This window comes from Vigna unguiculata, chromosome 3 (assembly GCF_004118075.2).
Source record: "Vigna unguiculata cultivar IT97K-499-35 chromosome 3, ASM411807v1, whole genome shotgun sequence".
In the NCBI taxonomy this organism is placed as follows: Eukaryota; Viridiplantae; Streptophyta; class Magnoliopsida; order Fabales; family Fabaceae; genus Vigna; species Vigna unguiculata.
Window position 1 is genome coordinate 3,713,665 of NC_040281.1, and position 12,936 is coordinate 3,726,600.

Sequence of the window (12,936 nt, forward strand, 5' to 3'; positions counted from 1 at the left end):
TGGGGTTGCCTATGTTTTTTTTTTTTTAATTTTTAATTTTCTTTTTTATTATCTAATCTAATATCATTGTAGATGGAATAAATAAATTGGGTTTAAATTTTAGTTTTTCTTTTATTCATAATTTAATCATTGATTGGATATTCTTATATCATAGTTATGAGATTAAACCACAGTCCATTTTTTCTTACCGCATGTAACAATCGTTGGTGAGTATGCTCGTTTTTGTCACACTTTAACTTGAATGCAATGCAATAAAAGAATATGAATGCAAATGCAAAACAAAAAGGTGTACACATTAATATTCAATGAAAGAAATGCCAATTTGTATTATATCATATATTTAAAGGATACAATAAAAGAATATGAATATATGAACGCATAAGAAAAAAAAAAAAAGATACAACGAAAAAACTGATGAACACTATCGGTAACTAAGAAGCACTTAAAAACATCACAAACTGCTAGAATAACTCTATAAAATGGTGCCCTTATGGCACGCATTTAGGTTCAGAAGGGGAAGAAAATGCATATTTATCTTGCCATTCTACACATTAATTTATTCACTTTATACTGTTTTCATTTTCCAGTGCCTTCAAGCCATGAACTTGAACAAGTCATTGAGCCTTCCGAGCATTCTTCAGGTTTCTTACAGTCATAACAAGCTTTTGTCTTTCACCTTCTACCTCTGCAAATTTCAGACTCATTTCTGAGTATCTTTGTTGTAACTCTTTAAGCTCACTTTCCATTAAGTTGTTTCTTTCCTTCAACACCGATAATTCAGCTAAACTTTCACAAAGATTGCCATCTCCATTATCATCATCATCCATTCTGGATCTTTCTGCTTCTTTCCCCGCCAAAGATAAATTACTGCAATGGACACAAAGTGATCAATAATGAAACAAATTAATACAACATTTCAATGTGATTTTCAGAAACTATTAGTAACATATTCCAAATGTGATTCCCCCATCTTCATGGGTTTTTTCTAAACACACTCATAGATACACTATGTAATCGTAACTGATGTTAAATTATGTGTACTACACCTCTTGAACAATGTCAATGCAACACCATTTTCCTCAGCCACGCTTGTAGTATCATTTGAAGTAGAAATACCCTTATCCTCATCAACCTGTTTGATGTGTAAGACAGTTATATTTATTACTGATATATGATCCAATAAGGTTATAGAACAACAATGCAATAAGTATACCTTTTGCAAAGCAATGCTCTGATTGAATTCCTCTACTTTGTTTTCCAATTCCTCAATTTTGGATTGGAGCTCCCTTTCCTTCTCCAAAAATGAAGAAGCTGATATTTCCAAAGCAGTTTCCTTGGACTTTATCATGCCCTGCCATATATAACTCTTTTGTTAATATACTTCCCTCAAATGCTAGAGAAAAACAAACTATCATAAGAAAATGCAGGCCAATAGAAGAATCAGGTTTTGGGGATCAAACTTTTTTTTCTCAAAGGACCTATCCTATCTATCTCTTCAAACTACTGGGATTTGTGAAGTTATTACCTCAAGAGTTTTTATTTTCTCCCTCAGATTTGATATTTCTTTTGCACTTTGAGGATTTGAAGCACCTTTTTTGTTCTTTAAATTGGGTTTTGTTCCATCTGAAAGTTGTGTGCGTCCATTGCTATCCTTGAACCTCTTCTCTATGTTGGTTAATGCGTCGTCCTTCTTCTTAAGTTCACCCTTTAGCTGGAAAACATGTTTTCTTAGATTTTCTTTCTCAGCTTCATCCTCAAAACAGGCTCTTTTCAAGTCACTGTATTGAGCTCTGAGTTCTTCTAACTCTGACTGCAAAACTCTAGTTTCAATCTCTTTTTCATCATTGAGATGCTTCATCCCGTTTAGCTCATCAAATGACCTTTCTGCTTCCTTTTTCAACAGAGCAATTTCACTCACCAGCTCATTTCTTTCCACTGTTCTACTATTCAACCGAGCCTCAGACTCCTCAAGCGATTTCTTCACAAGTTCCAAGTCATTTCTTAAGATATCTTTTTGTTCTACTTTCTCAGAGAGGCATGAAATCTCCACTTTAAGCCTTTCATTTTCAGCTTTTAGCATCTGGATCTCTTCAAAGAAACCCCTACTAACTTGTTCCTCACGCTTCTTCTGATTTTCGAGCTGCTTGGTCTTGTCGTCAATTTCCAACAACATCTGTTGTTTCTGAGCTGCCATCATGTCTATTTTGTCGGAAAGTTCATCCAGTTTTACCTCATAATCAGCTTTGGCTGACTGAAGCTCGTCGCTGACTTTGTGCAGCATTGCTTCCACTAGTCTTTTCTGTGCACGAAGTTCACTTGCTTCTGTCAATGCCCTCATGGCAGCTTTCTCGTTGGCATCAAATGTAGACGCCATTTGCATTGAGAGCCTTCTAAACTCTTCCTGAAGCCTCTCAGCAGTGTTAGCATTTTTAAGTCTGGTGCTTCGCAAAGCTTCTTCTGCTTGAATGGCTCTTTGCTCCTGCTCAACTTTGGCACGTGTCACGGCATCTAGATCAGCTTCAAATCCTTGGGCTTGTTTCTCCAATTCTTCCTCTAATCTGCTGATTTGGTTTCCAAGATCCTTGACCGTAGCCAGAGAATTTGAGAGTTCTTCTGACTGTTGCTTGAGTTGGTTTTCCAGATTCTGAATATGGGCATCGATTTCATCAACAGCAGGAGGAGAACAGCATTCATACTGCAATTTTAATTGTTCTTGAAGTTCACTCTGTTCCAGCTTATATGCAATATCATGGTTTTCCTGTTTCAATATCTCATAATCTAGTGCAAGCTGCTCCATCTGCATCTCTAACTCATCTTTGTCTCTCCTATACATCTCTATTTCCCCATAGAGATCCATAATCTTTTGCTCAAGTAGGTGAGTCTCCTGAGCATTGCTGTGCTCCTTAACCAGCTCTTCCAACTCTTTCTGTTCATCATCCGTTTCAGAATTAGAGAGCTTTCCCTCGGACTCACGGGAGATTTTACCCTCTTCGTTCTTATTGGAAAGACTACACATTTCCCTATTTTTCTGCTCCAGCATTTCATCCAGGTCCTGCACAGCAAGAACTAGATCAGCGTTCGACTCTTGTGTCTTCTTTAACTGTAATTGAAGATTTGCGTTCAGCTCCTTCTCATACTTCAATTCTTGTTTAATTTCTTCAACAAGAGTACAAAGATCCCCACTATCCAATGGTTTCCTATTACTCAATTTGGCATCCTCCATTCGTTTATGAAAAGATCTGAGATTGTCACATTCAACCTTGAGTGCATCTCTTTCCTCTTTCACGCAAATGATTTCCTTTGAGAGCTCCTGTGTTCTTTTGCTTTCCTTCACAATTTGCTTCCTTAGTGTCTGCAGTTCCAAGTCTGACACATCCACTTGCCTGGTCAATGCAGCAAGTTCAACCTTGAGTCTTCCAATTTCCACATCAGATGTTTGATGGGAACTATTTGTCGACCCATCTGTACTCAAACTGTGTTCTGAACCACCAGACCAGTCCCAGTGTGATCTCTGATGAATATCATTTATTGCAGGTTTCTGGGAATCAGATGTGTGGCTAACATCTGAAACAAAACCGTTGTTGTTGGGGTGGATGCCACCACCATTTCTCACTCCTACTTCTCTGGGTGTGTCGAGTCCAGAGCTTCCATCAGAACTTAACGTTGTAATGTCAGATCCACTGGATGTCCTACAATCAGCACTCAATTCAGCTCCATTGCCATTTTCTTTGGCAGACACATCCTGTGAAAACAGAGAAATTTAGTTTTGATTTTATAAACAAGCCAAAGTGATTCCTAGGCTTCTAGCCCCAACGAGTGAAACCTTACTTCAGAAGAATCACTTTTCAAGCTTGCATCTATCTCTCCATTGCTCAAGTAGGTCCTCAAACTTCTATCATTGGGTTTTAGTTCGGTACCTTCACAATCCTCTTGCGGTCTGCAAATGTTATTTGACAAGAAGAAACTCACCATCCGAAACAATTTAGAGACAAATTCTATAACCTGAAAATAAAAATATCCACAGTAATCTACCTTACCTTTTATCATTGTTTTCTTGCAGCCTCTGGATTGACACCTGTCCATTAAGCAACAAATCAGAATCACAGAAATCAGCATTGCAGTGAAAAACATTCTACACAACTTTGTTATTAGAAAAAGGGAGAGACCAAATACTAACATGCAAGACTGCTTCACAATGAGAATTCTTGATGGGAAGAGAGACAGTGGAGGGTTTCGTAGCCTCAGCGTACTCAGAAAAGTCTACAGAGACTTCACCAAAGGAGCTAACTTTTGATAACCCCTATACAGAAACCAGATCACAATCTGAAACACATAACAAGGAACCAGAAACAGAAAATTTCAAACTCCTTACCGTTGAAACCACGAAATAATATACTCTCTCACTGAATTTCCCAGTCTTAGGCTCCTGAAAAAGCTTGATTGTTTCATAGACAGGATTCTCCCATCTACAAACTCCACCACGAATTGCTGCTTTCTCTAACCTCGTAGTTACCTTTCCAATGTCCCCTGGAACTATAGACAGCACCAGAGATTCCACCCCAGATTGCACCATCTGAAAATCACACCAACCACAAAGTCAAAATCTCCAGTTTGACCCTCTCATTGCCAAACCCACTTGCATTGCTCCCCCATCATCAAAATCAAAATCAAACAGGACCAAGAGAGATGAACTCAAAATATTTCTTTTTCAGTTCTCACATTCATCTCATCTTCCTTGCGGAACAATCCTGAACGTGGGCATTCTCTGGCGAAATTCGAACTTTGGTTCGCCATGAGAAATTAACCCTTACAAAATTAAACGAATAAAAATGCCCAATTTAATCAACAAAATACTTTCATTGCGAAATGAAACCAAGTTTAACTACCTGGGTGACATGGAAGTGGAGTTTGAAAACAGCTTTGACTTTGTGTTTCTCACTCCTCCATCTGAACATCTTCGCTCACAAGCCACACCACTCCACCGACTCAGCTCCTCATGTCACTGATCCCACAACCCAGATAGATCTCGCTCACCGGAAATCCACGTCATCAACCGGAACTCACAACACCGCCGGAAAATGCTTCTCCGGTGGTCCACGTGGAAAAAGCTCGCTGAGCACAGTCTTAGCAGTTCTGAACACAATGGTGAAGTGAAGTGACGTTGAAACGAAAACCGGTTAAGGAAGGAAAGTGAGTGGAGCGACCTCCGAAAAATCGAAAGCAAACAGAGTCAGTAGATCTCATCTCCTACGTGATGTTCTTGTCTTGTGTCTTTGGAACAGTTTTCAAGAAACCAGGTGACACATGCCTCTAACAATTTAATATTTAATTCGAACCTTCTGTGTTTTATTTACTTTATTAATCAAATTTTTATTCCATTTCAAGAAATAAATATGTGTATTGCGCTCTCTCTATATGTTTTTCTGACAGGAGGTAAAAAATTTATTCAATAATTAATCCGTATATATGGTCTTCGTTTTAGGAGAGGTGTCATTATTGTTGAATAATGATGGTCTTCTACGTTGTCTCTTTTCCTTATATTAAAATTATCGTAACAATTTACCTGCCCCTGGGATATATAAAAAAAATGTTTTTCCACATTCCTGCGAGGTATTTGTTTTACATTGTTAACAATGATGGATGAAAGGGAATTTCGAACCAAACAAAAAAGAAATTATTGAAGTGGGTCGTTGGAATAGTGACCATATCTTTAAATAAAATAAAATAAAAAATCAATTTTTGCTGGGTTTATATGCACAAGTTACCCTCTTTTCTTCCATGGAAGATGAATTCATAAATTAGAGACATTGAATCTAAAATTTCTAAGATTAATATCTAAAAAAAATCATGCTGAGTAATTCGAAGACATTGCGATTGTGTGGGTGTTCTTGGAAAACTTTAAAAAAGAATACCACGTGCAAGATTAAACCGTGGAATTTTTCTTCATCTTTATCGAATTGTACAAGTGTCGGAATATGACTTTTCACAGGAAAATTAGCAATTGTCCTTTTGAAAATAACAATGTTACTTTCTTTTTTGCTTCTTCTGAGTTTGGTACATGAGAAGAAGAAGAATAAGAGCTTTGATGCTAATGCTGATAAATGTGTCAAAACATCTTCAACCAATTACTTACTATAAATAACCACAAATTCAATGAAAATGTTTATGTACGATCGTCCTTGGTGAGGCCACCACTTAATTGGGCTAAGTTGTTTTATATTCAGACAATAGTGAATAGTCAATGTTCTTCATAAAATGCTGGAACTAGTTATGATGTAAATAAAGTTCATAATCCACCAAACAAAAGAAAAAGGTTAAAGTTTCTTATGAAAACCAAGGAAATAGCTTTTTTTAAAAATATTGATTGAAAATCCAAACTAATATACAAGTTAATAATGTCATTGATACAAGTTTTTCTTACTGTCTTATTGGATTCCTTTTTATTTAGTCATTATCATATTATTTATTATATTGGATGCTTGAATTAAGAGGACCCACTTAAGTGTGTACTTTTGTGTATTTTCTTAGCTTAATTTCTTGTGGAATTTGACATCTGGACCCCCAAAAATGATCACAATAAGCAACCCATCTTTCACTGCATGTGTGACTTTTTTTTTGTGAATAAAAACAAATTGGTTTATAATTATATTCTCAGTACAACATTTTCCAAATAAAAAAAAATCTATATATATCAGGTCAGAATTTTATGAGATATTACCAATTTGTTTCTGTGGAGGTCAGAAAATAATAAATAGCTTGATTATTCTATACCATGTGTATAATCTGTCAGCTGCCGACAAAAATACATGCATATTTGGGTGGGAATTTATGAAAATAATTGCGAGGGAAAAAAAAAACCAACAATCAATATTTTTTGTGTTCTTTTTCTATGTTGTGAAAATGACATCTTAACTAAAAAATTTTGGAGATAGCTTACGAATCCTATAGGCACTCGAAATATTATTATGTTATTTGGCACTTTCTATGTTTCAATTAAAATTCATGATAATAATTTTCAGATTATTCTCTTACCAAGTGTTAACCACAAATTTGAATATTGGTGAGAATGGGCGCGTGGGATAAGTTTATTATCGGTTTTATTGAACCAAATGTCTATCAAACTAATTATTTATTTTTTTCTATTAAAAATAGAATTATTATTAATACGCAGTGTTAAAAAAATTATATGTACTTTCAAAAGAATCTTAAGACTAGATTAGATAATCTAAAATACAATCTCAACCTGTTTTAAATTCATATAAATTAACTTGGACGGAATCAAACAAGTAAATGAGGTTAAATCATGCTCATTCCTAACTTTAAGAATAGAGATAACGATAGGTTAAATCATATTATGATTTAACATGTTTGTGTTTGGCTTTATTACTAATTGTGAAGTCAGAATCTAATGCTTTTACATATTAAAATCCAATTTTCGTGGATTGGTTAGACTTTTGAAAGCTTCACGTACTAAAAAAATTACTTACTTAAAAATGAAAGTATTTGAAATAAAAAAACTATTAATGATTATAATTTTATGTTTTGTATAAGATATTGTTTGATATTTAAGGAAATTTTGACTATGAACAAGTAAATTCAACCCTACATTATTCACGTAGAAAATAACTCAAAACATTATATTAGTGAGTGATTTATTATTATTAAAGTGTTAAATTTTATTTAATATAACATTCACACTTTTATTTCAATAATTATGTGTAATAACCGATGGTTTTAAGACCTAATTGGGCACTAAATCAATTAAGATACTATAGGTCAATATTTAATATAGTTTAACTGAGATAAATTTGATATTAATAGAAACAATTTTAATATTGTAAAATATTTTAATTTGAATACTAAAAACTAAAACAAAACATTAATTTACGTGTTCTAAATTTTTAAAGCGCGTATAAAGTTTAAATAAAAGTTATGATTCATTTAAAAAATTGAAATTTCAATCATATAAGTAAATATTTATTATAGTACAAAAAATTACATGAAATAAAAAAAATGTTCATATTTTAGGTTATTTTTATTTTTTAAGAAAAAATATATTATAATTTATTACTTTATTAAATTGGATTTTACCAATTTGATTATCGGACCAATTTTTACTGATGTAATACCGGTTTTTTATAGCACCCTTACAGCTAGAAGTTGCATGATATTTTCTTTTTCTTTTCAAAATTATATATATAAAAAAATAATTAAAATTAAAATAAGAATAATAATCTATATTTAGAATTAGATAGTAATATTTACAACTATTTGTTTTTTATAAAGCATTTTGTTATTGCTGTTTATTATTTTTAGATCAATATTTTCTTTCTTTCTGACATTATATAGTGCATCATATAATTATTTTTCTCTTTTCAAAAATCCAAAATATTCAACAATATCTTTTATCATTCGTTATTCTATTTTAAATGTTATGAATAATTATAATTTACATTTTATGTTAACAATACTTTAAAATTTATTTGATTATTATTTACAATTCAACATTCTTTGACATTATACAAGAAATGGAGATGTTATAACATGAAATTCATTAGAAAATTATTTTCTTTAAGTTTCTTATTTCTTTTCCTTATTATCTTCTCTTATTTTTTATTTTGTCAGAGATGGCGGGGTTTTAACATCGTACATCAAGTACTATATAAATAAATACATGATTATACAAATCTTTAAAAAAAACAAATTAAAAACATTTTTTTTTAAATTCTTAAAATTCGTTTTCAATTCGTAATCATTGCCGTATATATAATAGAATCTGAAATCATATAATTGTTTTGAATGGACCATTGACTAATTTTGTCTAATAAGTAAAAGACCAACATGCATAAATGGTAATTTTCTGAATAAACCTGTGTAAGTTTTCTTATAGCATATGAAATTGAGGAATTGTTTTTGTAGAAAAAGAAATACTTAGTTTATCAATGTGAATATAATTTATTAATATTTAAATAAATACTAATGTAAAACACTATAAATGTTTATATGGAATGAATTTGAGAAACATAATAAAAACTAGTTTTCCTTTTAGCAAATTTTGTTCATAATCTATTTCTTCATAAAGAACTTAATAAAAAAAATGTTGATGTTAGTAATAAAGACTTAAAAATGAATATTGTACAAAAAATTGATATTCACACATCTTTACCTAGGTTTCCAGTTTTAGTTGAGCATTACATTAGAACACTGAAAAAAACAGAAGAGTAGTTACGATTTCAGCACTGTGAATAAACAAATAGTTGTGTAGGTGAAGTTTTCGAGTACATTTATTTCATACATTTAAGAGTTGAGAAATCGAGGTGAAAAAAGTTGAAGTGGGTGCAATAGTCCTCTTATAAAAATAGCCCTGTGTCTATAATTAATAATATGTTTTGATCATTAAACTAATGAAGCAGTAGTCAAACATTGTTAAATCATTTAGGTCACATGGTTGTGAGGTTTATCATAAGTTGATGAGTAAGATCAAAATAGTTGTACAGACAAAAAAATTAATAAACGTCAATTTGTGTCTAAATCATAACATAATTATTCATGGATATTGTTCATTGAACAACTAACGAGAGAGGTAATCCATGCTTGATTATGTTATTTTTATTTTTGAAAGGAAAAATTAATTTTTAATCTTATCATTATATTTTATGGGATTATGTGAAGGAGGATATCGAAAAGATTTGGTACCCACGAGAATAAGTTTACATGAAAATATTAAAACACCGCACTTTCAATTTCAAATCCATTTATAGTCATTTTACTTATATATTTATCATTTTACTTAATTTTATTAATGTGGAAATCCACCTCGATAATATAAAAAATTTTTGTTCTTCTTATCCTAGTTCAGAGAATGGATATATTCATATAAACTCATTTATTATTCTAAATATATATTAAATATTATTCTATAAACAATAAAAGTCACAGTAAAAAATATCTTAAAAAATATTTAATGTCAAAACAATACACATATTTTTCTTTAATATCAAATATTAATAAATAATAATTATATACATGTAAATTTTTTTATTAAATAACACTTAGATATATGTCAAATAATTATAGAAACAATTAAAAATAATTAAATGTGTGTTTAAAAATAAGTTATTTACAGAACTGAGGAATAAAAAAAGTTAATATAAGTCTTTTAAATTGTTTAATAAATTAAAGATGTTTTGGTATTTTATAACAAAGACGGAGATCATTGGTATTTTAAAACAAAAACGGAGATTGTATTAAGATGAGTATGGATATGTTATGTGTATGATATATGCAGTCGGTTTCATGCATTCTACTCATTAGATAAATATTTGTCTCGTGCTTGTTTGTATATCTGTGTGAGTATTCATTATATGAATACCCGTATATTATTTAATATTCATGGATACTCACGTGTATTTACAAAAAAAAAATATATTTATCTACATATTTTAACCATAAATTCAAATAAAATACAATACATATCATTCATAAATTTTAAATAAAGTTTAAATAAATCATTTAAACAGTGATGGATGACAATTTAAGAAAAAATGATTTTTTTTAAAACCAATTAAAAAAATAATACATTTAAAATCGATGTATTAATATTTTAATAATATTTTTTTTAATTTAAATTATAGTAGATATGAGTATCCATAAGTACAAATATTATGATATCTGTACTCATTCCGTCAATATACAGATTTAAAAAATACTCATACCTATTATCCGTAAATATCTATTTAAAATATCTATCTAACATTCTTACATATGCGTCTTTTGTTTTAAAAAAAATCAAATATTACTCGTATTCATATTGAGTTAATAAAAAATTTCTGGTGAACTGGGGATAAATTCCAATAATATCCACATTTACGAATTCATTTGTTACACATCCTTTATGGAAGGTATATATAGGAGAGTAGATTAACTGAAACCTAAGGGACCAGTGAACAGACATTAAAGATGTGCACCCACCAACACGAAGCCCTGAAAAAATAATTGTGAAGATTCCATCATTTAAAGGATGAAGAATACGTGGGGGAATGAAGAAGGTGAAGGGTGTGAGGTATAAGTACTTTTCCTTTTCATTCTGCTTTCAATTATAACTTCGCTTAAAACCTCACAACCTTTTACTTCACCCGTTACCTAGTCCATTCAATTTCAACTTCCTACAAACTACGTATATATCATGCAACTTTTTTCTAAATCACTTTTTTCTGACCAGAATGGTTTTACATTAAAAAGGATTTCTCACTTTTGAATTAATGTCCAAGACAAGACATTTAATGTTTTGAATTGATAACTAAAAATGACACTCCTAATAAGAAGTGAGAAACATCTCCATTGGAGGGACCTAAGTCCAGCTATGAAGTTTCAATACACACCACAACTGCCAAACCTAACCACAGTCCACACCTCTTTAAACTGGGTCCATCTTCTACTCTTATCTTGCCATCACTTCACACATACTGTGTATCGTTAAAAAAAAAAAAGTTTTAACAAAATTTTGATAATATAAATCGTTAGGAATCAAAGTGTAAGTTTAAGTTCCATATTAATTAAAAATGAGAAAGTAAAGCACTATATAAAAATAAAAACCTATAAACCTATTGTTTTAAGATTTTGGGTTAATTGTGATATCAATACTGTATGGGATTAGGCTCAGGTTTTATTGATATAAACCTCTTATGTAAACCTAACGAATGAAACAAATATTTAATATACGAATTAGAAAGAAAAAAAAATTAAATATGTTAAAAAATAAACTTCGTCAAATTTTATAAAAAAAAAAAGGTTTGTCAAATTAAACCCTGTTCAAAGAAACAATCAAATCACAAGGTAGAACCTATGTTAATGTTTTCCTCTTTCACCCTCATTCACCAAAGGCAAACACAACCTTTTTGTTTCTACGTTACCTCTCTCTTGGCTGCGTACCAGGTATAACCTTATCTCCCATATTAAACCCTAAAATAACTCAACTGATCATCAAATATTCCTTCATTTCACCATCTCCACACCAATTTCAATGTTCAAGTTCCTGTCATGCCTTCCTTTCAATTATACATGTCTGCTTCTTTTTAAGAAAATAAACACTATTCAGGAAGATCTTGTAAAAGGCTTAATTATGTAATTTCACTTAGTTAAGATATGAGTGATTGTGACTTAATATATTTTTTAATAAAAATTAAAGATTGAAACATTGAATAAAAGAAAAGGCTTATATTCTTTTAAGGCAAAATGATTTTCCTTTAGAACATACATATCCAACAATCACGCTTTCCTTCGATCGCTAATTAACTTCAATAGTTGAGTTAGGTTTTGAAGTGTAATCCAAAGGTCTAATCCCACAACCAAAGAGGCAAAGTCACAATAAAGTTGGGGTTTTCCCAAAGACCAAGGCTACTTAAACTCACTATAAAATGTGATTGTGATTGTGATTGTGATGAAGTTAGGGTTTATTATTAGTTGCCACAAAATTAAACTAAAGATGCATGGTAACTAATTGCGACTTGACTGTTGCAGAGACACAGGTCCATCTTGTGAGACACAAAAGTGGGAACCATAAAGATGTTGATGTTTCTACCTTATATAATGATGTTTTTTTTCAGAGCATCATCATCGCTGGCAACCCAGTTGGTCCCATTCCACATTTTCAACGAGAGGGACCCTTAATCCACTTTATTCATTATGATTTCCACTTTTAAACTTTGCCAAAAAATTAAGGATTGCAAAACATTAGTATTATATATCGGTTCATTTCATACGAACATTTTGTATATTTACCTCCCTCAAATCAGAAAAAGGAAACCTTTTGGGGTTTATTATTGGCCAATGATCTTCAGAATGAAGAAGCAATGAAACGAAAGTGCTTAATTAGGATATGGGTAAGGGTAAGGGTAATTTCATAGTTTCCACCTACCTCCATTGCCTCCATAGACA

The 12,936-nt window shown here is 31.4% G+C and overlaps 1 protein-coding gene across 1 annotated transcript; it reads right to left on the reverse strand.

Annotated features, from left to right (window-relative positions):
• Positions 1-301: 301 nt before the first annotated feature.
• LOC114177741 (intracellular protein transport protein USO1-like) lies at positions 302-5,316 on the reverse strand. Its single transcript, XM_028063243.1, has 9 exons — positions 4,887-5,316; positions 4,373-4,573; positions 4,178-4,300; positions 4,038-4,075; positions 3,829-3,937; positions 1,526-3,742; positions 1,214-1,351; positions 1,047-1,132; positions 302-867 (listed from the first exon to the last, which is right to left on the reverse strand). Exons 1-9 carry the CDS (start codon positions 4,953-4,955, stop codon positions 615-617), a joined length of 3,234 nt encoding a protein of 1,077 aa, XP_027919044.1. The 5' UTR covers positions 4,956-5,316; the 3' UTR covers positions 302-614.
• Positions 5,317-12,936: the final 7,620 nt, after the last annotated feature.